The sequence below is a fragment of the Salmo trutta genome, chromosome 10, assembly GCF_901001165.1.
Source record: "Salmo trutta chromosome 10, fSalTru1.1, whole genome shotgun sequence".
In the NCBI taxonomy this organism is placed as follows: domain Eukaryota; kingdom Metazoa; phylum Chordata; class Actinopteri; order Salmoniformes; family Salmonidae; genus Salmo; species Salmo trutta.
In genome coordinates, this window is record NC_042966.1 from 7,570,263 (window position 1) to 7,597,502 (window position 27,240).

The following is a 27,240-nucleotide window of genomic DNA, read 5'->3' on the forward strand; positions in this document are numbered from 1 at the left end:
TAATTGCTAAAATCTTAGCGGGCACGTGCCTTGGTGCCCCTTATGGGCATGACATATCTTTCGGACACACACCAGTATCATTTTTTTTTTTCCTCAGAAAAGCAGCCGGGTTTTTTTGGCGACGTCACATCTAGGAAAGTACACATTCCTGTCATGGTGCATTAGTCGAACACAAGAAGATCTTTCTTTTTTTTCTGAAAAAACGGCCGCTGACTGTCTTATGAAATATCGTAACAATTAGCTATTATTACACCAAGATTTCTGTAATAACAAGCTATATTAGTTTTTCTTTTCAAGCAAATAGCGTTAGCTGGCTGTCCAACGAGCTAACTGCTATCTAACGTTAGCGAGCTATGTTTACTTTCGTCTTCGTTGATCAGTCACGGGTACAACCCTGCAAGGGAAACATGGGCGATTGTGAAGTTTAAACGTTTATCTTTATATTGCCCATTGATCAATTTTGTGTACGGACATCAGGCAGGGGAGCTAAATTAATAACTAACGTTAGTTAGCAACGCTAGCTGACTAGCAACACTAACGAAGGTATGGCAAACTTGAAAGTTGTTTAGCTAAATAGCGAACGTTAGCAAGCTAGCACTAGCTGTAAACAGTAGCTATCAAGCTAACAGTTAGCTAGTAAATGCTTCATTTACCGCATATGTGGCTAGTTAGAAATGTTGACAAATTGCATAGCCAAATGTAACATTAATATTCCTTGTTATTGACGTTACAGCAATGGATAAGCCTCCTTTCAGACAAAACCAAAACTGCGGGAACTGGGAATTGAAAGAGAGATTGGGCATGGGCGGTTTTGCCCATGTCTACCTGTATCAACATCATGTAAGTATTTAACTAACGGCCATATTTTCATAAGTAACCCCTAGTACTCTAAGCTGTTCCAGAGTCCAGACTTGAATCATGGTAGCTGAATATCCTGCCAAATCAGACAAGAGTTGGAAGTATGTTTACATATAGGTGAAAGGAAGTTAACCACTTCCTAGATGTGAATAGTAAGCCTGACATCACAGCTCAAATTTGCCAGAAGATACCGACCCTACTGTTACACTGAGCTGCACAGGGATGTGAATGCAATCATGATTACCGTGAAGCTGGTGTGTTAATGGGTCGGAAAATGTACCTCAATGCAGGGATGGAATATACTGCTGTTTTACAAACTGTACCTTTATTCACAATGCTTCATCGAGAATGTTGGAATAATGCTAGTTTTCCTGAAAATCTGCCCTTTTTGTCCTCGTGCTCGCTAGCAGTAGACACAGCGGGCATTATGGAATGGCACATGTTGAACAACAAATGAGCTGATTGGCTAACACTGCCATTCTAAAATGGGCCACCGCAGTACTAGCTAGTAGGGCGGGACGATACTGTATCGCGATACACCTTAGTATCGTGGTACGGAAACACAACAAGAAGCGAATTTAACTTCTTTAGTAAAACAGGCTTAATGTTGGAAACAAACACCATTATGTTGTCATCCAGAGTCAAATGTATTTATTTTCCAAGCTAAAGCACACAATATTTTAAAGCAGGTTTTTAAAGGACCAATAGTTTGGTCTGCTTCCTGTTAAAAATGTTGCCTTTGAAAAAAATATTGCGAAATGGTATCGTCCTGGCTCTACTAGCTAGCATGACGATGAAAAATGGCAGTTTTCCGGGAAATCTAGCAGTGTTTAAGTCTTCTCGATAGAGCAGTGTGAATAAAGGTACAATTTGGAGTAGTGGCACATCCCATCGCTGCATTGATGTACGTTTTCTGGTCTATATCTCACACCTGCTCCACGGAGAAGCTCATTGTAAACAAGTATATTACTGAACCCAAACTGGCTGCGCGCGTGCACCATCCTGCATAAGTGTAATTTGTCCCCCCACACCAAACGCGATTACGACACACCGGTTAAAATATCAAAGCAAACTCTGAACCAATTACACTAATTTGGGGCCAGGTGGAAAAGCATTAAACATTTATGGCAATTTAGCTAACTTGTACTTGCTAGCTAATTTGTCCTATTTAGCTAGCTTGCTGTTGCTAGCTAATTTGTCCTGGGATAACGTCTAAACATTCAGTTGTTATTTTACTTGAAATGCACGAGGTGGATCCGACAATTAATCCACACATAAAACGGTCAACCAAATCGTTTGTAGTCATCTCTCCTCCTTCCAGGCTTTTTCTTCTCTGGACTTTATATTGCAATTGGCAACTTTCATAAATTAGGTGCATTACCGCCACCGACCTCGTTCGTCTTTCAGTCACCCACGTGGGTATAACCAATAAGGAGATGGCACGTGGATACCTGCTTCTATAAACCAATGAGGAGATGGGAGAGGCAGGACTTTCTGCGCGATCTGTGTCACAAATAGAACTGATTTCTATTTTAGCCCTTGGCAACGCAGACACTCATGAGCAGTGTGGGTGCAATGATTTAATAATATAGATTTCAAAATTTATTTTGCAACGCTTGCGTGCGATTCAGACGGTGTAGTCAGCCTGTAACGGTAGGGTCAGTATCTTTTGGCAAAGGTCAAATGGCCACCACTTGAGAAAAACACCCTATGGCTTAAAAATACATTACTGTTTTGTATTCTTCTCCCTGTGAATTCATAAGTGCACATCTGTTGAGTTGACAAGATGAGATAATAGATGAGACTTGACTGTTTTTTCCCCCTTGTTTCTAAGGACTGTGGTGGTTAATTTCTTTACTATCAAATGAGGAGAGACAAACTTATCACACAAGTTAGAGTTATACTTAAACTAAATCTTGAATCACTTATTAATAAGGAAGCAGGTCAATACAACACACACATAAAGTGAATCGATTGAGTGCTCTACGATAATGATGGCTGGTTGACGATTCACGATCAAACGATTCTTTGAGAGCCCCGAGACAAAAGTACAAAGGTCTTTTATAGCCAAGATACACCCCTTTCAACCTACATGACGAACAACAAATATATAGAATGGGTCACAAGGTTAAGATTTGTATGAAAGATACCTATAATACATAGACAGTATCTGCTGTGTCAACAGTTTTTATTGTATAAAGACCCGTGTCTGTCCCTCCGACTCCAAACTGGAACCATCTCTCTCTGGTACCATATAGAACAGAAACATTAACTCATGCTCTTTGGGTTTTATCACCTAAAAGACGTTGTAAATCTCCTCCCAGTGTTATCTCCCAGAGGCCCATCCTCAGTATAACACACACACAATAGTTAACAAAGTACTCTATTCTGTTGCATAAAACACCCATTTGATGCAATAAAAGTATTATAGCATAATCTTGCAATTTTTCCACCATAGGACACATCAGAAAAAATTGCGGTGAAAATGTGTCGCCTGGAGCTGACAGCAAGAAACAAAGACAGATGGAGCAGAGAGATCCAGATCATGAAAAAGTTTGTCTATATCGTATTATCCTATGTACATCATTGAATGCCACACACGTTTGAACTGGGTGACTTCTACTTTTTCAATGATTGAAATATCGGCATTTGCTTCTTGTATAGTGCATTCGGAAAGTATTCAGACCCCTTGACTTTTTCCACATTTTGTTACGTTACAGCCTTATTCTAAAATTGTTTAAATTGTTTTTTCCCCTCATCAATCTACACGCAATACCCCATAATGACAAAGTAAAAACAGGGTTTTAGAAATGTTTGCAAATATATTAACTGAATTCACGTGTACATAAGTATTCAGACCCTTTACTCAGTACTTTGTTGAAACACCTTTGGCAGCGATTACAGCCTCGAGTCTTCTTGAGTATGATGCTACAAGCTTGACACACCTGTATTTGGGGAGTTTCTCCCATTATTCTCTGCAGATGCTCTGTCAGGTTGGATGGGGAGCGTCGCTGCACAGCTAATTTCAGGTCTCTCCAATAATGTTCGATTGGGTTCAAGTCCGGGCTCTGGCTGGGCCACTCAAAGACATTCAGAGACTTGTCCCGAAGCCACTCCTGCATTGTCCTGGCTGTGTGCTTAGTGTCGTTATCCTGTTGGAAGGTGAACCTTCTTCACAGTCTGAGGTCCTGAGCACACTGGAGCAGGTTTTCATCAATGATCTCTCTGTAATTTGCTCCGTTCATCTTTCCATCAATCCTGACTAGTCTCCCAGTCCCTGTCGCTGAAAAACATCCCCATGGCATGGTTTTTGCTCTGACATGCACTGTCAACTGTGGGACCTTATATAGACAGGTGTGTGCCTTCCCAAATCATTTCCAATCAATTGAATTTACCACAGGTGGACTCCCAAGTTGTAGAAACATCTCAAGGATGATCAATGGAAGCAGGATGCACCTGAGCTCCATTTCGAGTCTCATAGCAAAGGGTCTGAATACTTATGTAAATAAGTAAATACATTTTCAATACATTTGCAAAAATGTCTTCTGTTTTTGCTTTGTTGTTATGGGTTATTGTGTGTAGATGAGGCACTTTTAATTTTTGTATCCATTTTACAGTAAGGCTGTAATGTAACAATGTGGAAAAAGTTAAGTGGTCTGAATACTTTCCATATGCACTGTATTTATCAAGTACAATGTTTTTCTTGCCTATTCAGGTTGAATAATCTCAATGTAGTGACAGCCAGAGACGTGCCAGAGGAGATGAAGCACATTGCCTTAAACGACCTTCCACTGCTGGCCATGGAGTACTGTTCCAAGGGAGACCTCAGAAAGGTGGGGCAGCTGAAGATGAATACTTTATTGTCCATTTCCCTTATAGTCCACACACTTTTTTTATTTTATTTGCTATAAACCCCCTTGACATATGCAGACTCCCGAGTGTCGTCAGCCATGTGGCAGTGCCCCTGGATCAGTAAGGGGTCAAATGCCTCACATAAGTTTACAGTGACAAAATAATTGGTCTGTCATGAGCAGGCATTTGTCCAACAATGTGTTTGTGGTTGAATTTGACAGATGCTGAGCAAGCCTGAAAATTGCTGTGGACTGAAAGAAAGTGAAGTACTTTCCCTGCTCAATGATGTTGGTATGTACTGTACCCCACTGTTGTATTGTGTATAGTTGTATCAATTGTGGGTCTGCATAGAACTGATTTCTGAATGGTCTTTATATACAGGTTCAGGCATCCAGTATTTGCATGAAAACAAGATCATACACAGAGACCTTAAACCAGAAAACATAGTGCTGCAGGATGTCAATGGAAAGGTAACCCAATATTTATGGTACAGCACACAGTGTCATCATGCTCTTTTTATAACTGTTTACATTTTTCTGTTGTTGATGTTCTGTGGTGTGACTTTGTCTGTTATTTATTTTTGTAGACTACTGTTCATCTTGCAATGTTAATATGCCAAAAATGTTTTCCTTGTTCAGTTGGTTCACAAAATTATAGACTTGGGCTATGCCAAAGACTTGGACCAGGGGAGTCTGTGCACCTCATTTGTGGGAACACTGCAATACCTGGTGAGCATATTATCCCTCCTGCAAGCACTCCTAGATTCCTGTTGACTTAACGTTGCGACATTGTCTCTGTCTGTTAGTCACGATTGATTAAAACCAGACTTACTAATTGATACTTGCATATCTTTTCCCCCCAGGCCCCTGAATTATTTGAGAATAAGCCTTACACTGTCACAGTGGACTACTGGAGTTTTGGCACAATGATATTTGAATGCAGTTGTGGGTTCCGGCCTTTTCTGCACAATCTTCAGCCTGTCCAGTGGTAGTTGTCCCTGCACATTTAACAGTTTTCAAGTGTTAGTTTCAATTCTGAGTGATCCTCCAAGGGGCGCTAGTTAACCATCCTGAATGCCATTTCAATGTTATTCCTCAGGGCCAGCAAAGTGCGGAACAAAGGTCCCAAAGACATCATGGCTGTGGAGGAATTGAATGGGGAAGTCAGATTCTCCACACATCTACCATACCCCAACAATCTGAGCAGGTCAGACACCGTCACATATTCTATTCTAGTGTCATTATTACAGTGCCTTCAGGAAGTATTCATACCCCTTGACTTATTCTACATGTTGTTGTTACAGCCTGAATTCAAAATGGATGAAATATTTTTTTTTTCCGCCCATCTACACAGAATACCCCATAGTGACAGTGAAAACATGTTTTTGGAAATGTATTGTATATGAAATGCAGAAATCACATTTTCATAAGCATTTTCTATGACACTCCAAATTGAGCTCAGGTCCACCCAATTTCCTTTGATCATCCTTGAGATGTCACTACAACTTGATTGGAGTCCACCTTTGGCCAATTCAATTGTTTGGACATGTTTAAGAAAGAAACACACCTGTCTCTATGAGGTCCCATAGTTGACAGTGCATGTCAGAGCAGAAACTATACCATGAAGTCCAAGGAACTGTCCGTAGATCTCCGAGAGAGAATTGTGAGGAGGCATATATCTGGGGAAGGGTATAAAACAATTTCTAGTGTTGAAAGTTTCCAAGAGCACAGTGGTCTCCATCATTTGGATATTGAAAAAATATTGAACTACCCAGATGCTGCCTAGAGCTGGCTGTCCAACCAAACTGAGGAACCGTGCAAGAAGGACCTTGGTCAGTGAAGTGACCAAGAAGACAATGACCACTCTGACAGAAATACAGAGTTCCTTGGCTGAGATGGGAGAACCAGCCAGAAGGACAACCATTTCTACAGCACAATCTGGGCCTTATGGGAGAGTGGCCATCTAGAAGCTACTCCTGAGAAAAAGTCACATGACCGCACGCCTGGAGTTTGCAAAAAGGCATATGAAAAACGCTGAGAACATAATGCAAAAGATTCTGTGGTCTGACGAGAACCTCATTGGCCTGAATTCAAAACTATATGTCTGGCGAAAACCAGGCACAGCTCATCACCCATCTAACACCGTCCTTACAGTGAAACGTGGTGGCAGCATCATGCTATGGGGATGGTTTTCAGCGGCAGGGACTGGGAGACTGGTAACGATAAAGGGAACAATGATTGGAGCCAAATGCAGGCATATCCTTGATGAGAACCTGTTTGAGTGCAAACGACCTTCAACCGGGGCAAAGGTTCCCATTCCAACAGGACAATGACCCCAAGCAAACAGCCAAAGCAACACTTGAATGGCTTCAGAACAAGAATGTGAAAGCCCTTGAGCTGCCCAGCCAAAGCCCAGACTTAAGTCCCATTGAAAATCTGTGGAAGCTCCCCATCTAACTTAACAGGGCTTGAGAAAATTTGCAAGGAAGAATGGGAGAAAATCCCCAAATCCAGATATGCAAAGCTGATACAGATATACCCAAGATGACTCAAAGCTGTAATCGGTTCTACAAAGTATTGACTTGGGTGTGAATACTTATGTAAATTAGATTTCTGTATTTAATCTTCAATAAACTTGCAACAATTTCTAAAAACATGTTTTCACTTTGTCCTTATGGGGTATTGTGTGTAGATGTGTAATTAAAAAATAAATACAAATAAATTCAGGTTGTTACACAAGTGTGGAATAAGTCAACGGGTATGAGTACTTTCTGAAGGCACTGTAACCACCTGTCTTATTCTGTCTATGTATAGCAGGGGTGCCCAGCTCTGAACCTCGAGGGATGTGTATGCTGGTTTTCATCCTTATCTTTTAGCCACAGACTAATTTTCGACCTGGGAAACCAGGGTCCTGTTCATTAGGGTGCCAAGTAACAGAACATTATTGTGGAGAACAAATATGGTTGTCTGTCAAAAGTAGAACAGGGAATCGTGTCAGCTCAATTTATGACCACATTCTGAAAGTTTCACCTCATCGAGCAGCATAAATCGAAAACCAAGACAGTAACTTGAGGGAAACGACCATGACCTGTATTGATTGAATTTGTTTCCCCTCCACCGGGGGGGTGTTAATTTGCATTACACTCATTCAGGACACTCCTGGAGCCCATGGAGATGCTGCTGCAGCTGATGCTGAAATGGGACCCTGTCCAGAGAGGAGGCAAGACCAACGCTGACAGCAAGAAACCCCTGTGCTTTGAAGTGCTGGAACAGATATTATGCATGAAGGTTAGTTCTGTAACGTATCTCTTGAGCTAACAATAGTCTTTCAAGTGTCTCTTAAGGCTGGGCTCTTATTTGATTTTCTCATGGACAAGATTCAATTAACGCTTATAGTTCCCATAGTGTGTTAATGTACACATAATATACTTTTTAAGCAAAATGTTAAGTTTGCCGGTTCGTGCTTTATATTTTGGCTTGACTCCATCTGCTAGCCAATCAGCTTCCTTTACTTTACCCATATCATTTATCCCATTGGCAGGTTGTCCACATCCTGAACATGACCACGGCCCAGGTCCACTCCTTCCAGCTGGCCCCAGATGAGAGCCTCCATAGCCTGCAGCGCCGCATCGAGACTGAGACCAAGATCGAGTTGGTCAACCAGGAGCTGCTGCAGGAGACCGGGGTGTCGCTGGACCCCAGGAAGCCTGCAGCCCAGTGTGTCCTCGAGGGGGTGGTAAAGACTTTGGTTCCACTTTACTACTTCAGTGTTGTATTTTGTTAGAATATAGTTTTGATACAATACATTGGGAATCTTACTCACCTGTTTAGCATTAACATATTTAGCAATTGACCACCATATAAAGTGGTTGTCTTTGTGTTGTGCAGCGAGGCTGGGACAGTTACATCATCTATTTGTTTGACAAGAGTCTCACCAAGTACTCTGGTCCCTTCAGTGCTAGACAGCTGCCTGATAAAGTCAACACTATTGGTGAGTACTGCCTTCTCTGCCTGCTGATAAGTATTTAGAGATCTAAAGGCGATCGGATGGAAATACAAGCTCATGCAATTAAATAGAGGTTGTGTTTTTTTATTCATGGTTTGGTTGAAAGATGTCTTCAGTCATATGTTCTTCCATCATATGTACCAAGCCTTATGTAGGAGCTTGTTGTCCTTTTTCCCAGTGCGGGAGGCTAAGTCCCAGCTGCCCCTGGTGGTGCTGAAGAAGGTGTGGGGCGAGGCGGTGAGCTACATCTGTGGACTGAAGGACGACTACAGCAGACTGTTCCAGGGCCAGAGGGCTGCCATGTGAGTAAGCCTGCTTTACTAGGCACCAAAAGAGTGAAGTTAAAGGAAGCGAGATTCTTCCTTTTGAATTTGGTAATGTCTCAAACTGGAATGGCTGAAAGAAGTTTCCAGACTTGCTTTGGAAGAATCAGCTCTTTGCTTTTTCATCTATGGCATGTGTGATCTTGTTATCTTGATGTACATTTTAGTTTTTTAACAAGTTATTATATTCTGTGTGTTTGTCCAGGCTGAGCCTCCTGCGCTACAACACCAACCTGACCCGGTGCAAGAACGGCATGTTTGCCTTCTCCCAGCAGCTGAAGGCCAAGCTGGACTTCTTCAAGAGCAGTATCCAGTACGACCTGGAGAAGTACAGCGATCAGATGCACTATGGGATCTGTGAGTATTGGCTGGCTGATGATTGGTAGTGCCAGGAATGGTCACCCACATGGCCTGCAGCTGAAATGATACCCTTTTCCTTATATAGAGCACTGCTTTAAACTAAACCAGGGTGCAAAGTAGGGAATGGTGCCATTTTAGAAGCAACCATGGTTTTGTATTATGACAAGATAGTGTTGGCTATTTTCATGAGATTTTATTTTATTTTTTCTCCCACAGCCTCTGAGAAAATGCTGAAAGCTTGGCAGGAGAATGAGGAGAAGGCGGCTGCATATGCACAGGTACTGGCTGGGATGGATTTTTGGTATTGATCGCATGGGTTGGTCATCTTAGTTGAGCTGCTGTCTGTGAATGGCTTGAGGTACAAGTTAACCACAGCTCTAGGATCAGATTACCCCACCAATCCTAATCATCCCTAGCTACACCCGCTGTCTGAGCCTGATGTGTAATGTATGTTTTGTCCACTAGGTGGCCGAGGTGAGCCACCTGGACGAGGAAATCATGTCGTTACACTCAGAGATTGTGGAGCTGCAGAGGAGTCCCTACGCTCGTCGCCAAGGAGACATCATGGAGCAGCTGTGAGTGTTCTACTCTAGGCAGGAATGACAGGCTGTCTGCCTCTACTGAATTAAATGCATGAAAGGTCTAGGACAGTGGTCACCAACCTTTTCTGAGTCGAGATCACTTTCGCAGTCAAAAAGTAAGCTGAGATCTAGCGCTCAGATTTATTTATTTTATTTTTTATTTATTTTACATTAACCTCACACAAACAGTTTTGTAGGAATAAGGTTTGGGCAGTTGGCCTAATACCTTATCACAGCATATTGGCTATATGATTGGCCTGCCAATATTGTTAATCAGACCATATTATATTTCAAAACTCAAGCTTTGATAACAAAATAGATCAGTTGGTTTAGCACTGTGGGGCATGAATTGAAATAATTAGCTTTTTTATTTTACTTGACTGATGGAACCTGCATCTGATGGTCAACGAGGTCAAATCACAACGTCAGTGATCTTCAGGTCGAAAAGTCGGAGCTCTAGAAAGATGCCCGAGTTAAATGACTGTTCAAAACGATTTTTCCCAACCGCCTCTCACGGTCCCAGCTCTCCTCATCCTTTCCTCTGGTGAGACTGACCGCATCTGCCTCATGCACAAATTAATGTTGTTCCTATGACCAGAGAAAGTTAAATATTCCTTAATATTAAAATCGACAGAACAAACTGCTAATAATAATAAAACGCAGGGCTATCGATACTTGGCTACTCATTCATTGCAGCTGCAGCCCGAACGGAAGTACGGAGAAACGCATTTTGCGATAGCGTTGAATAAAAACAGTGACCGTGCTGAATATAAACTTAAACATGAAGTCACTCATAAAAACAGCAGCTCTTAGCTGTATTCATTGACAGTCTCTCTGTGGTCATGGTTTTAAAAGTTATTACATTTTACGTAGGCTAGTTAGTAGCCTATTAAACTTGGCTGTGGCCTGGGTCATGGACGCTCTGTAGCCATGGTGAATTGAGCTATCTGATTGGGCAGCGCAGTTGATGCACTCGATTTATTCACAGATTTGCCTGGTCCGCCAGGTAGGCGGAGTTTGTCTCATGGGAACACTTTGCTTACCTGGTGCGCAGGACTCAAGTGAATATACTGGCAAAAGGTCAACACGATTTTAAAGAAGGAGCGCAAGCCTTTATCGTTCGTTGGCTTTTCTACAGAAGTATTTGATGATCGACTAGGAATGCCTTGAAGATCGCGATCGACCGGTTGGCGACCACTGGTCTAGGAAGTGCCAGGAAGTTGTGGAAGTAGATGGAGCCTCATTGAAATGTTTGGCTTCTGATTTGGCTGACCTGATGTTGTTTTTCATTTGCATTGCCAGTCCTATACATCTAGAGTACTCAAATGCACATTTTAACAAGAAAAGGTCAACTGCTGTATCATTCTGAAAGCCTCAAACAAGATTTAAATGAATGTTCTAGGAGAATTGATTGTTTATTCTTTGATTTCAGGGAGGACAAGGCGATTGAACTCTACAAACAACTAAAAATGAAATGCCGAAGTAAGCCACTTTTGTCCAATAAATACAGTCACTGCATTGCAGCTGTTTTCATTTTCAATAAGGCACTGTAGTACTTTTGGATATTGAATACAATCTGTAATCGTACGATGGTAGTTGTATAAACACTACCACGTTCTGACACCTGTGTGCTGTTCTTCCCTCAGCGCCTGACCCTGGTGTGAGCAGCGACAGCTCAGAGATGGTTAAAGCCATTATACAGACTGTCCAGAACCAGGACAAGGTCCTGAGAGACCTCTACACACACCTCAGGTAAGCAGGGTCTGGGACTGTTCAGTGGACTGTCACGTCACCAACTGAACGCTGCAGATAGAAATGCCCTTAATAAAGCTGACCTGATTCTATATTCTGCATGTTAGAGAGGCATGCGTCTGTTCTATGCAATATATTTTTACCTCATTGTAAACGTTTCGCAACAGTGTGCCTTACTGATGAGGTTCCCAAACTGGGGTCTGCGGCAGGGGGTCCACGGCCAGATCTCGAAATGTATTTTATATTATATGTATTGTTTGTTTATTTTTTTATGAATATTGCTAACAACAGATTAAACCAATTTTGGCTAAGGGATTTGTAAATTAAGAGGGTGTAATATTAATCTACAGTATGTTCTTAACCATGGGCAACATGGTCCTGGGAGGCTCACAAGGATATTAGTATCCATAGTACTTCTTGTATTCCCCCCAAAATGTTGTTTTTGAACATAAATTCACTGTAAGGTAATCCTATAGAACTGCAAAGTTTCTTCTCTGCAAAATGTATAGAATTGCAGGAAATTAGCTTGGGGTCATGCAGGGCCTATAGGTTGGCATGCTTTCTCTCTATATTCAGCTATTAATAGGCTACGTTTGGTTATTATGATGTAGTTTTTTAAAAACCTGGCTAATACAATTTAGCAATGCCAGCCATTACTCTTCTTTAGAATTGCATTGTATACATTTGTTTCTAAAGTACAGTATGTCATTTTCATAGAAGATATGAAAATGGGACGCTGCCTCTATAAGAAACATTTCAAAAGAGATATAGACATGGCTCCAGTAGGCTAGCCAAGACAAATGCTAGGTGTCTTTGTTGCTTTCTTTTTGCTGACAGTCAACAGTTGCCTGCATATTGCTAGTATATTCACTATTTAAGGTTTACTGTTGTTAGTCACTTTCCCTAAAATACATAAATAAGCTCTGCGAGTAGATTGATGGGTGCTTCTTTTTGCTCTGGACAGCTCGCGTGTGCGGTGTGAAGGAAACTCGTACTGCTCGAAGTTGACTCGCGGGTTACCTGGCTACCCAGACTTCTCGCTCCAGCCAATCGCTTTGACCCGCCCGTAGATGCTGGTTTCTTCTCCACAATGAGCCTGGCTCTTGAGTACCTCCCCAACCCTCAACTGAATGCGAACACATTCGGGGCTGTCTGATGGGTTCAGAAACCGATGGGTTAAGCCAAAACACAGGTGGATAAAGCAGTGGTTTGAAAATTCGTCATTGGCTTTGATACTCTGATTGGTTGGAGGCGATCCAATCGTTGACGCCCCTCGTCACAACAAACGACTTCATTGATGGTACTCTGACTAAAGTTTGTAGCGAACGACAGAGGAGCAGAAGAAGTTGGTGTGAGTCGTCAAATATAATACAACATGTACAGTGTTGGTGCCTCGTTTCAGGAGCTGAACTAAAATATCCCAGAAATGCTCAAAAAGCTTATTTCTCTCAAATGTTGTGCACAAATTTGTTTACTTCCCTGTTAGTGAGTGTTTCTCTTTTGCCAAGGTAATCCATCCACCTGAGAGGTGTGGCATATCAAGAAGCTGATTAAACACCATGATCATTACAGGTGCACCTTGTGCTGGGGACAATAAAAGGCCACACTCTAAAATGTGCAGTTTTGTCACACAACAGAATGCCACAGATGTCTCAAGTTTTGGGGTGGGGGTGTAATTGGCATGCAGACTGCAGGAATGTCCATCAGAGCTGTTGCCAGATAATTTAATGTTCATTTCTCTGGCGTAAGCTGCCTCCAATGTCGTTTTAGAGAATTTGGCAGTACGTCCAACCAGCCTCACAACCGCAGGACCTCCACATCTGGCTTCTTCCCCTGCGGGATCATCTGAAACCAGCCACCCGGACAGTTGATGAAACTGTGGGTTTCAACAACTGAAAAATGTCTGTTCACACTGTCAGAAACTGTCTCAGGGAAGCTCATCTGCGTGCTTGTCGTCCTCACAAGGGTCTTGACCTGACTGCAGTTCGGCGTCTTAACCGACTTCAGTGGGCAAATTCTCCCCTTCGATGGCCACTGGTACACTGGAGAACTGTGCTTTTCACGGATGAGTCCCGGTTTCAACTTTACCGGGCAGATGGCAGACAGTGTGTATGGCGTCGTGTGGGCGAGCTGTTTGCTGATGTCAATGTTATGAACAGAGTGCCCAATGGTGGGATTATGGTATGGGCAGGCAAGCTACGGACAACAAACACAATTGCATTTCATCGATGGCAATTTGAATGCACAGAGATACCGTGACGAGATCCTGAGGCCCATTGTCGTGTCACTCATCCGCCGCCATCACCCTCATCTTTCAGCATGATAATGCACGCCACTGTCACAAGGACCTGTACACAATTCCTGGAAGCTGACAATGTCACAGTTCTTCCATGTCCTGCACACACACCAGACATGTCACCCATTGAGCATGTTTAAGATGCTCTGGATCTACGCATATGAAAGTGTATTCCAGTTCACGGCAATATCCAGCAACTTCGCACAGCCTTTGAAGTAGATGTCGCGCTGCATGAGGTAAATGGTGGTTACACCAGATACTGACTGGTTTTCTGATCTGCGCACCTACCTTTTTTTTTTTTAAGGTATCTGTGACCAACCAATGCAGATCTGTATTCCCAGTCATGTGAAATCCATAGCTTTAGGGCCTAATGAATTGATATAAATTGACTGATTTCCTTATATGAACTGTAACTCAGTAAAATCTTAAATTGTTGCATTTTTATATTTTTGTTCAGTGTACAAATAGCATAACATTTACATGTGTAGTCTTCAAATCTAATTTTTTGTCACGTGCTTCGTGAATAACCGGTGTAGACTAACAGTGAAATGCTTACTTACGGGCCCTTCCCAACAATGGAGGGAAATGACACAAAAAAAACACAGGGAATAAATACACAATGAATAACGATAACTTGGCTACATACACAGGGTACCGAGTTGATGTGCAGAGTTGCAAGGTAATTCAAGTAGATACAGTATGTACATATAGGTAGGGATAAAGTGACAAGGCAACATGATAGTAGCGGTGACGGCTGCAGCGTATCTGAGTCAAGAGTTAGTGCAAAATGGGTCAATGCAGATAACCAAATACCTACCTGGACTAACTATTTAACTAACTATTTAGCATGGCTTGGGGTAGAAACTGTTCAGGGTCCTGTTGGTTCCAGACTTCATTACTGCTTGCCATGTGATGGCAGAGAGAACAGTATGACTTGGTTGGCTGGAGTCTTTGACAATTTTTCGGGCCTTCCTCTGACACCGCCTAGTATAGTGGTCCTGGATGGCAGGTAACTCGGCCCCAGTGATGTACTGTGCCGTACGCATTACCCTCTGTAGTGCCTTGTGGTCGGATACCAAGCAGTTGCCATACCAAGTGGTGATGCAGCCAGTCAATATGCTTTCAATGGTGTTGCTGTAGAACATTTTGAGGATCTGAGGGCCCATGCCCAACCTTTTCAGCTACCTGAGAGGGAAGAGGCATTGTCATGTCTTCACGACTGTTTGTGTGTGTGTGGACCATGGTAATTCCTTAATGATGTGGACACCAAGGAACTTGAAGCTCTCGACCCGCTCCACTACAGCTCGGTCGATGTGGATGGGGGCGTGCTCGGCCCTCTGTTTCCTGTAGTCCACTATCAGCTCCTTTGTTTTGTTGAGGGAGAGGATGTTGTCCTGGCACCATACTGTCAGGTCACTGACCTTCTCCCAATAGTCTGTCTCGTTGTTGGTGATCAGGTCAACCGCTGTCTCGGCAGCAAACTTTAATGATGGTGTTGGAGTTGTGCGTGGCCACACAGTCTTGGGTGAGCAGGGAGTACAGGAGGGGACTAAGCACGCACCCCTTGGAGTGGGTCGAGGGTGTCTGGGATAATGTGTTGATGTGAGCATGGCCAGCCTTTCAAAGCATTTCATGGCTACAGATGAGTGCTACGGGGCAATAGTCATTTAGACAGGTGACCTTAGTGTTCTTGGGTACAGGGATTATGATGGTCTGCTTGGGAAATATAGGTATTACAGACTGAGTCAGGGAAAAGTTTAAAATGGCAGTGAAGACACTTTCCAGCTGGTCAACAAATGCTCTGAGTACACATGCTGGTAACAGAGTATTTGAGCGGAGCGAGGACCGTGACAAATTTGGCTGGAGCGCGGAGCAAGTTTCCCAAAAGCTGGAGCGTTGGCCTTCTTGCCCTCTCCAATTTCGCTTCTATAGCTCTCCAAGTAGTGCACACGTCATCAGCTCAGAGCATGCCCAGTCCAGCATGCATTTGCAGTCTAGTTGTGTGATGCTATGGCCCTTTGCTTTAGCTGCTGTCATGGAGTTTGCTAAATATTTTCATAAAGAAACTGATAAAACACACAGGTGCAAAATCAAGGTGACTTATAAAGTTGAGGAGGACCAAGAGCAAGAGAGTGAGTGGGGTGATGTAGTGTCCACAACTAAAGAATCATTGTCTAATCTGAAAAAGCATGTATCCTGAAAGCATGATATCAAATTTTATTTGTCACATACACATGGTTAGCAGATGTTAATGCAAGTGTAGCGAAATGCTTGTCCTTCTACTTCCAACAATGCAGTAATATCCAACGAGTAATCTAACCTAACAATTTCACAACAACTACCTTATACACACAAGTGTAAAGGAATGAATATGTACATTAAAAAATATATGAATGAGTGATGGTGTAGAACGGCATAGGCAAGATGCAGTGGATGGTATAAAGTACAGTATGAGTATGCGTAATGTAGGGTATGTAAACATTATATGAAGTGGCATTGTTTAAAGTGGCTAGTGATACATTTATTACATCAATTTTTCCATTATTAAAGTGGCTGGAGTTGAGTCAGTATGTTGGCAGCAGCCACTTAATGTTAGTGATGGCTGTTTAATAACAGTCTGATGGCCTTGAGATAGAAGCTGTTTTTCAGTCTCTCGGTCCCAGCTTTGAAGCACCTGTACTGACCTCGCCTTCTGGATGATAGCGGGGTGAACAGGCAGTGGCTCGGGTGGTTGTTGTCCTTGATGACCTTTTTGGCCTTCCTGTGACATCGGGAGGTTTAGGTGTCCTGGAGGGCAGGTAGTTTGCCCCCGGTGATCGTTGTGCAGACCTCACTACCCTCTGTTTGTTGTACTTACTATGTGCACATGCTAACAAAGGAAAGAGGTGGGTAGCTAGCTAAGTGTCATTGTAGCAAAGTATTTATAAACTAAAAATCTGATATCTTAAGTTTTCATTTTTGTTTTGTTATCAATACAATAGGCCACCATTGATTTTGTCCCAATAGGCCTGGGATATTACCTCTTTCAAGGAGCATATCTTTTTGATAGGTCTAAAGGTTTTTAGGCAAAATAACCCTTTCTTACCTGCATCCCTCCCCAGTGGCTCTGCAAGCACGGAGAGGGTATTCTCCAATGTTGGCATGCTCTCCAGGCACCATTGCACGAGCCTGAAGCCAGAGACTCTGAATTCATTTTTAGAAATACGAGTTTGGCCAAAGGCACTGAGCCTAATAAGGCGTCACTAGGCAGTTTGTGGCTGGGTTTCCCTTTAATCTGTGATAGATTAAGCCCTACCACATCCGACAAGCATCAGAGCCAGCGTAGTAGGATTCCATCTTGGTCCTGTTTTGACTGTTTGATGGGTCAACGGAGGTCATAGGGGGATTTCTTATAAGCATCAGATTAGTGACCCGGTCCTAAAAGTGGCAGCTCTAGCCTTTTAGCTCAGTGCGGATGTTGCCTATAAATTTGGGCTTCTGGTTGGGATATGTATGTAGGGTCACTGTGGGAACGACGTCGTCGATGTACTTATTAATGAAGCTGGTGACTGATTTGGTACTCCTCAATGTTATAGTATGAATCCCTGAAGATATTCCAGTCTTTGCTGGTGAAACAGTCCTGTAGCTTAGCATCTGCTTCATCAGATTACTTCCGTATTGAGCGTGTCACTGGTACTTCCTGTTTTGAGTTTTTGCTTGTAGGCAGGAATCAGGAGGACAGAGTTATGGTCAGATTTGCCAAATGGAGGGCGAGGGGAGAGCTTTGTCCGCGTGTCTTCAACGGTAGACTGCGACAGAGTAGGTAAATGTTGAATTGGAATACCAAAATGCGCAGAACAGTTACTGTCCCAACATGTTTTTACTGGTCCCAGGCCATCGTTAATGTCGGACCCTGCACGCAAAATAAAATAATATGCCAGAAGAAAATTGGCTAAGTGGATTTCCGCTCATCGTTACCACATATGGGAAGTGCAAATTCACTCACATTATATGGAACGTTCAAATTCATTCTCTCTCCCTTGACTGCAACCACGGCACATACAACCTGGTACCGAAAGGCGGGACAGACAGCAGACCGTCAAACCAGCAGTGTTTTGCCGTCATCGCTGACTTTAACTGACAGGTGCCTGACCTATCGAAAGATCACTAGAAGATGCATATCGTTCTTTCTAGAGGGAGAGGGCTCGGCAGACTTTTCTGACTAACGAATTGAAAAGTACTCTACTTAATTTAAGTGGAAAACACTGTTTGCCTTCTGTTTCCCCATGCAGTAAGATCTTATTGAGCAAGCAGAAGATCATTGACCTGTTCCCGCGCATCGAGAAGACACTGGAGAACATCAAGGATGCCGACAACACCGTGATGCAGATGCAGATTAAGAGACAGAGAGAGTTCTGGCACCTATTGAAGATTGCCTGTGTGAGTGATGAGGTTTTATCTATAGAACTTCAGTAAAGTTAGTCATAAGATCATGAAGTCATATAACTTACTATAAGATGTCATTGGGTTATTTTAAGTAATGTGCAATTGACCCTTTGCTAAGCCCCGCCCCAGATTTATGGGCAACCAATCGCTGGTCGGACACGAGCTAACCTTGCTCGTGTCCGACAAGCCTCAAACCAGCTCTAGTTTTAAACGCATGGAAGCCAATGATGGCAATGGCAAAAACTGATTTTTCATTAAAAAAATTGTTTAAATGGCAAAATAATTTAAAAGTGCACCAGGGGTACTTGCGACTGTGATTCCTAAAATGCAGAGCCTGTTGGGGTATTTTTTGAACCCGAAATTATACTTTTGTTCCATTGTTTGCTAGCAGGTTAGCTAGCTACACTGGTACTGCCTCCATTGAAAATGCTAGCTAGCTAGCCATTAAAGTTGCACTGTGCAAAAATCGCTCCGCCATTTCCTCGTTGGTAAAACTCTTAATAGTTCACCTAATTTCAATTTATGTGACAAAATAAGATGGTACAATGATTCTCTATACTATCTAAACCACTGCTAAATATATTTTCCATAACCAAAAATATTGTTTCAGCTGGTTGAAGCTCGTGTACAAAACTGAAAGTAAAACACGCAAAAACAAAACTTAAGAACGTGAAGCATAGAAATAACGCACATAGAACAGATCTACCGCTTCTTAGACTTGTAGAATGATAGATTTATAACTCACATTTCTATGTGAATTTGGTCAGGTCGACCAAAAAGTTACATATTGCCACCTTTAATATAACTTATTTTCTATAAATGTATTTTAGCTAGTTAAGCTAGCTATATTATGAATATAACACCTATTGTGGACATTATATGATTTGAGAGCACTAATTAGCTCCGAGAGTGATTAGTATCTTTGACTGCATGCTGACCGTTTATTTAGAGCCATCCAGTGTCTAGTCACACTAAAAACGTAATTTTACCATGTTCCTGTGAAGCAATTGTTATGACAGTCCACCACAACATACCAGGGGGGTCTCCTGATTAGCAAGAAGCAGTCTGCTTAATTTCATTGTATATTAAAAATACAGTTTAAGATCATTGTGAGGGTTTTTCTCCACTAGTTTGGAGAATTGGGCTTCCCAGGAAAATATCTGAGGTTGCAACAGTAACCAAGGGGGCGGACTTGATTTAGCAAAGGGTACATTTTCTATAGAATTCACTTAGCTTAGGTCATAATGTGAACATGTGTTCTATATGAGTAATGGCGTTTGTCTTCTCCCAGGCTCAAAATTCTGCAAGGAACTCGATAGCAGCCAGCCCAGAGTCGTCCAACCCTCTGCAGGTGTCCCAGTGGGCCCAGTCTGCCCAGCCCATCAGCTCCCCTCACCCACTCACCTCCCTACCTGGACCCAATGACAGGTACTGGTCTATACAGCAGACAGGAAGAGTTTGTGTTGTGTAGCAGATTGAAAGGAATGTCCAGACATTCAGCAGCAGACCGAAAAGAATGTCCTTCATACATTGTGACTTATTCTGTCTCTCTCTCTCCCCGCCCCTTCCAGTGATGCTGCCCCACGACTGCTTCAGGAGAACCAGAAGTACCTCAGTCAGCTGACCAGCCTGATGCAAGAAGCTGCTGACGAGCAGTCCAAAAGCGTAGTGGTAAGTTAGGCCATTTTCTCAAAGCTAGCTAGACTTGTAATGGAATCCTGTTTCCTGGTATTCTGTCAATGCAGTGTCTTACATTTCACTGTTGCACTTCACCACATTTTCTTCAGTGTGTTAAGAGACTGCCCCTAAAAAGCAGCTTCTGTTTTGAAAATGACCTATGTGGCATCGATAAGAGTCAAACATTTTATTCTAGTGTCAAAATTTACTACAAAGTGTAAATGGGATAATTTTGGTCATAAAGTTAGTATAATACAAAATGGAGATTTGCGAGATGATAGCAAAAAAATGTCATGTAACATAATAAAGGGTACTGTAAGTTTTTTTTTCCTTGGGTTGGGTTTATTTCAATCCTGCCCTCAGCTGGCAGCAACCAAGTAATTATCAATCGCAGCGCAGCTGCACGTGACCCGATTTAGTAATGGTCAGTTTGGTTTGACATTCGATACCCCTATGGGGCTAGTTAGGGACCATCAGTTAATTACACAAGGAATAAAATATTGGGACAATTTCAATAGCTTCAAATTTCTGACTTTTAAAACCGTCAAACCAAATAAATTGTAGAAATTCATATACAAATATTTAAAGCATTTGAGACAACTAAAAGATGTGCACCATTAACATATTGTCACATTTACATTGTGACAAAAGCCCAAATCAGAAAGTTCAGCCCCCTTTAAGTCTTTATAATATGTGATTCACACCTGAAACACATACTTTCCTCTTTAGTTGGCACCACTGGTGTGCGTCATTTACCCAGCACTCTCTTATGTGGGCCAACTCCCTATAAGGGTGGGATTAGGTATCCCAGGTCAGGAGCGTGGTGAGGTTCTGAGTCGTTCCTTCTCATTTGGCCTTCAGGATGTCTCTTATCTGACCTTGTTAAGTGTAGAACATTACCTTAAGGCTAACTGAGTTTGCATTTAGACTCTGATCCATTTAAAACAAGTCTGAGGAGGTAGCCTAGCGGTTAAGTTGGGCCAGTAACCGAATCCCTGAGCCGACTAAGTGCTAAATCTGCCTTGAGCAAGGCACTTAACCTTAATTGCTCCTGTAAGTCGCTCTGGATAAGAGCGTCTCCTAAATTACTCAAATGTAAATGAGAGGTTGGCTGCCTTGCTGGAGGGAACGGAGATTAATGTCTAAACCACAACCCAAACGCCATTCCAAAGTTACCCCTTTGTTTGTGACAGCAGCAACCTTAAAACCTGACCTCAATGTAGCTTTATGTCATAATCTCTTGGTTTGTCTTTGTAGGACCAAGATTGGAGCTGGACTAAATATGAAACGTTGTCTACAAAACTGCAAAAACGAAATGTGTGAATACGTCAACCACAGGAGACTGCTGAGGGGAGGATGGATCATAATAATGGCTGGAATAGAGTGTATGGAATGGCATCAAACGCATGGAAACCATGTGTTGAATACCATTCCATTCATGCTGTTCCAGCCATTACTATGAGCCCGCCCTCCCCAATTAAGGTGCCACCGGCTGTCTCTGATGTCAACAACAAACAAGGCACCGTCTAGCTAATCCCTGCCTGCTCTCCAACCAAGTAACACTAAGGACTGAATGTCGTTAACAAAATGGAGTCACGGTTATGTTGTACATTTTGATGTGTGGTCATTCACTTTAAAGACTAGCCTGAGCGCCCCCCCCCCCCCCCCAAAGGCAGATAAAAAAATACATGTGCTCAATGACTCACGTCTCCATTTTTTTCAGCTATTTGGTGGGAAAGGTGGATGATGTAGCATGGCTTTTATATGAACAAAAAAACTGATTATCTGAACACAAGACGTCAGTCGTCCTTTGCTCTTCAAGCAAATGTCACCTTTTCCTCACTGATTATTGTGCAAATCTACGTACCACTATTCATCAAAATCCACATTTTACTATTAATATCATATCAAAGTATCTAAACTGTTAAATCAGGCGAACTGTAGCATCTGATTGTGAGTGAACGTTTTTTGTAATGATAGAGTATAGCTACAGTATGTTTGGGCAATGGAAATGGGACTGATAAGAAAGCTTGATATGCATGCACATTTGTATTGAGCCTTATCATGTCTCCTGACGTGACTCAACACAAGGAAAACCACAAAAGATGGAGGTGGTAAAAGAAAATTACAATCAAGCAACAGCACTTTGACACTCCCAAGTATCCTGGTTCCCTTCTATACCGAGGAAGTAGTCAGACATCTGGTTAGTCAGATGGATGCCCTCTAGAATCCTGTTTATGAGTCTGTGCTCTAGTGACACAGCTCTCGTTTCAATCATCCAATGGGACAGGAAATGTATAAACTGTATTTAAAATAAAGTCATGCATTGATCAAGGGGATAGGGTTTTGATCATGTGAGTCATATTTTGATTTTAAGAAAAGTATTCTATCATGACTACACACTTTACATAGAAGGGGGGAAATATGGAAATCCTACAGTTACTTTGTGACAGAGGATGCTTGTCTGTTTCTCCATATGTTGGAATTGTTGATATGTTTAAACCTGAAAAATGGAATGCATACCACCAAAGTTCAATTCAGTTTGTCAGGTGCACTGTACATTTTTTTTGTGTGCATTCTTTTCACTGGATGCTCAACGTATGGAAACAAATGGCGGGGCATGGTAAATTATTGAATGTACTGTAGTTACAACCCTTGAGGTGTAACTTAAGTGTTGACTGTAACAAAGATAAAGTGGATGCTTTGCTCCAGAAAGATGTATTTATGTAGTTAAGTGCAATGGACAACATTTATTTTTAGTAGTTAAGTGAAATGTCAGTTTCCTTCATTAAGGTTTGTCTCCATCTGATGGTTTTAACCTGTCTATGAATGTTTACTTTCTAGTAATTGTATAGATAAACATTTTCTTGTTATTACAATAAAAAATGACTTTGGCATGAATTTGTATTCCTTACATTGGTTCTGAAGAAGCTCCTTAACTGTATTGTCCCCTGGCTGCTGTGGATTGAGAGAATGTAGCCCTACTTTACTATGTTTGTGGTACTCCCTATTTTTGCCAGTGGTGGTTACTATGCCCATATTTCTGCTTTACCGGATTCCAAAGGTTGATTTTAATATGCTTGCTGAAGCTTGAGGAATGTGTGTAAAGAAGAAACCTGTCCGCAAACACAAGCTGTCTCTTTGGTTTACTGTGGTTACATGATTGCTTGTGTTCAGGGAAACCTAACATATACTTGGCAAACAGATTATATAATTCTTCTGATTTTAAATATGCAGCTGCAATCAATTAGGCCTATTTACAGGAATTTAATATACTGGTGATTTCTCACCATTGAGATTAACATGAAGGAAGTTACAAACCCGTTCTTTCCCTTCACACTAAGAATCAGTCACTGGTTCATTACATGAATCACTGTCCAAAGGATATGCTGGTGTTTTTGCACTTTTTCCCACCGTCATTATGACACATTTCTTTGTTTCCATTGAAAAGAGTCACTCTCAGCTGGCCATGTGACATGTTAGTTTTACTGCAGATGTCAGGAAATGATTTAAGAGCTGCGAGGGTGAGTGCCTGTGAAGCTTGTCAGGTCATGTCCGGCAGAGAAATGTATCTCCCCATTTTTTTTTTATAAATGAATGGAAGAGTAGGTCTATTGGTCTTCGCTTCAGACGTGATCAGTGCATTTGTCAGATAAATATGTTTGCATTCCCTTCATGAAGAGGCGGTTAGTCATCTCTTCACCTAGTATTTAAACTTAAAGGAAAACTCCTCCCATTAGTCCATTTGTTAATATTATAGTCCCAAAAATATTTTGCATGTCAGCAATGAAGTTTTCAAGATTTGTAACCTACAAAATACAGAAATAGAGCTGGTACTGGCTGTATTTCTGTCTTTTAAAAGTTGTATATCTGAACTTGACTGCTGACATACCAAATATTTTCAGGCTAAATCAACAATGGACTAATGAAACAAATACAAAAAGTGATTTTTGGGTGAAGTTTTCCTTTAAGTTGCTTATTTGTGCTGCTTTTTTGTGCCAGAGGAGGAAGAAGATGATTTATCTGAATCCTCATTGAAGATTGTGGAACTTCTCATTTATTTGCTCACATGGCATCATTTAATTATAGGCCAATAGTCAGTCATTCTCTGGTGTGGGTGTCATCACTTATTAAGATTCTGAGCTAAGTGGTTTCTGCCCTTGCAGTGATGGAGGAAAATGAATACTATTCAGCATTTGCTGTGGCCTGGCAAACTGCAATATAAATAGCAACTGCTTGTAAGTAACAACTTCCATAAACTTGTGGTCCAGTTGCTCTAAAGCCCAGTCTAGGACTCTTAGGTGTCACGAGGGAAATTGGTTTTGTCTGGTAGTTTTCATTCAGCATTTAACAATATGAACATTCCTTTATACAAGACCATAATAACTGCTGTTTGCTTTGATTTTGTCTTTGTTCCATGTTACAAGGATTGATAATGTACTTTTCTTTGAATTCCAATGTATTGATCATCCCTCTAACCCATGTACCATTGTTTCAATATGAGTGAACAACAAGTGCAGACACAACCCATTGTTTCATTGTTAGTAAACTCAAGTACAAAAGACACAGCTATCCTTGTTTCGATGTTAGTGAACCAAGTACCAAACAAATAAAACAACCACAGACACTGCTATCCCATCCCCCTTCTAATAAAAACCAGCAGTGTTTCACACAGTCATCGGAGGACCCAGCATGCGGAAGATGACGCTTGCCCTCACTCGCCCTTCTTTTGCTTTTGAGACACACTTTTGCAAAGTGTTCATTAGTTCCATAAGCTCTGCATTGTTTACCATAGGCTGGGAAGTGCTCTTTGCCTCTTGCATGTGCATTACCACCATATTTACAAGCTCTGGGCCTGTCTGTCTGCCGTTCGCGGTGAATTACTCTGCCTCGATTGGTTTTGTCTGAATGTTTGCCTGGCAACAGCATGAAAAGTATGAAGTGTGCGTTGGTTTTCCATTTCCATTGCTCTCATGGCAGTGATTTCGGCACATTTCAATGGCAGTTACTAACGTTACGCCTCTCTCTTAGTAGACGCCGGCGCGTGCACTCATTTGCAATTCTCAGTTCTATTTTGCCACAAACCAGTTCATCTTTCACAAGTAGCGGATCTTTCTCTCAAACGGGTTATACAGTTGTGTACTAACTCAGTCGTCCTGTTTGCAGCTTCCTAAAACGAACCGCTCGTAAATTACGTTCCCTGCGGATTTTAAGTAGTTCTCAATGCATCTAGTATGGCCTTGGCATCACGTTGTCGTGCTGTTAGTGAGATTTGCCTGCATTCGCAGCCCATTTAAGTTCCTCAGAGTTGCCGCATGGACCTCGTTGAGTTTTTCCATGTAGACCGGTCGCCAGTGCATAGTTCTCAAATTCATCCCAGAAGTTGTCCCAGTTAGTATTCCATTCCCCTGTGAGAAAATCACATTTTATTGGTCACATACACGTGGTTAGATGTTATTGCGGGTGTAGGGAGGGAAATGATTGTTCTTCTAGCTCCGACAGTGCAGTAATATCTAACAAATTACACAACATATATCCAATACACACAAATCTAAGTAGGAATGAATTAAGACTATATACATACAGTTGAAGTCAGAAGTTTACATGGGTAATTCTGCAACTACGGGAACTTCTATGTCCTCAGGGTCAATTTTGGGGATTTTATTTAAAAAAATGTATTCTTAACATGTTAAGTTCACACAACAACCACCCCATATTTTTTTTCAACACCAAGTATTTTAGCTACTTTTCAGATGCATTTTATACCTCAATTTCACTGTTTTGCCCTTGTCCCTGACAGACTTGAGCTTCTATGTTTTTCTATGAGAAAACATTACATAATGTGTAATTATTCATGTTGTTATCTTCTAGAGAGAGTCAATTAAATAAAATCTATATCAATATTTATTGTGAGTTACACAAAATATACCTGTCCATTGGTAGTGGTGTCATTTCCACCACTGAGGGCAAATTCCTCATTAATAAAGTTTTGTCAAGAGAATGTTAATTTAGTTACCATGGAAACGTATTGTGACACTGAATAATATGGCTGCAGAGGACAGTTGTTCCAGAAGTTGAAGAAAAATCTAGGTAAATATTGCTTGTGTAGAGAATATTTTTATTGTCAGTCATTTCCAAACAGGCTACAATTTTGATTTTTTTTTAAATATATTTGATGTATTTAGTGTAAACCATATGCTAGCTGTAATACTGGCCAAAGCATGCTAAGCAGTCTGTCATTTTTCTCCAAAAACAGCAAAAGCATCATTTCCATCACAAACTTAACTGTGATGGAAATGTCAGAACATGGTGGAAATGAAAAAAATCCATTGTTATTACTTTTTTTTTTTACTTTAGGCTTATTTAACAATGTTTTAAATTACTTTAATCTAGAAAATGCTCCAAGGTGTGCACAATTGGAAAACTTAAGTAGTATTTTATTGTTTTTAGAAGATGCCACAAAAAACAGCATAGAGGTCACAGACATAGAAACAGAATAAAAAATGATCCTATATGATACCAGGAACATCTACAAAAAGACAGGGAGAGATACTGGAAGAAAAAAGAGAAGGGAGAAGTGATATCTATCTCTGAGCTTAAAAGCGAGAACAAAGAAGCAAGAGATGGCAATGGAAATGTAACCAATGGAATAGAAGACAGACTTTAAAGAGAACAATTGCAATGGAGACCTACCTATCAGGCAACATATCACCTTAGTCACCAGATGACTTGCAGCCAGAACATGAGGCTAACATACCTGCCCCTGATGCACACCCTGATACCCCTTCCTCATCGTCTGCAACAGGAATGAGAAGTCTAATACTTGCTGGAAGGAAAAAGTTTGGAAGAGGTCGCTGAAAAACGTAGAACTTGTCAATGTTATCTACCACCAAGAGACGTCTTCATATCTGGAACACCAGTGCAATAACTACAAATTGGGAAAACTGAAGAAGTGTAATATTCTAAACTTGTATATTATTATTTCTAAAATATTGTAGACTGAATATTCACAGTTAAAATGAAGACTTGTTCCCTTTTTAAAAAATGTGTTAAGATTTTTGTCTTGATAAAGCTTAATGGAAAACTGAGATACAAAAAAAGGTATGATCAA

General features: G+C 41.5%; 1 protein-coding gene across 1 annotated transcript; it reads left to right on the forward strand.

The window, feature by feature from the left end:
- Window positions 1-104: 104 nt before the first annotated feature.
- Window positions 105-23,030, forward strand: LOC115201018 (inhibitor of nuclear factor kappa-B kinase subunit alpha). The gene is made up of 22 exons (XM_029764204.1): window positions 105-543; window positions 734-840; window positions 3,317-3,411; window positions 4,574-4,691; window positions 4,932-5,001; window positions 5,092-5,180; window positions 5,349-5,438; window positions 5,573-5,697; window positions 5,809-5,916; window positions 7,862-7,997; window positions 8,251-8,445; window positions 8,598-8,700; window positions 8,894-9,017; window positions 9,244-9,395; window positions 9,615-9,676; window positions 9,864-9,973; window positions 11,412-11,461; window positions 11,626-11,731; window positions 18,299-18,446; window positions 19,744-19,880; window positions 20,024-20,123; window positions 21,387-23,030. The coding sequence occupies exons 2-22, from the start codon at window positions 736-738 to the stop codon at window positions 21,450-21,452; spliced, it is 2,289 nt and encodes a 762-aa protein (XP_029620064.1). The 5' UTR covers window positions 105-543; window positions 734-735; the 3' UTR covers window positions 21,453-23,030.
- Window positions 23,031-27,240: the final 4,210 nt, after the last annotated feature.

Excerpts from the sequence above, each read along its gene's own strand:
- LOC115201018 (XM_029764204.1), top strand. The coding sequence starts at position 736 with ATGGATAAGCCTCCTTTCAGACAAAACCAAAACTGCGGGAACTGGGAA. Across the intron at positions 5,698-5,808 it reads AATCTTCAGCCTGTCCAGTG|GGCCAGCAAAGTGCGGAACA; the intron begins GTAGTTGTCCCT and ends GTTATTCCTCAG. Across the intron at positions 8,446-8,597 it reads AGTGTGTCCTCGAGGGGGTG|CGAGGCTGGGACAGTTACAT; the intron begins GTAAAGACTTTG and ends TGTGTTGTGCAG.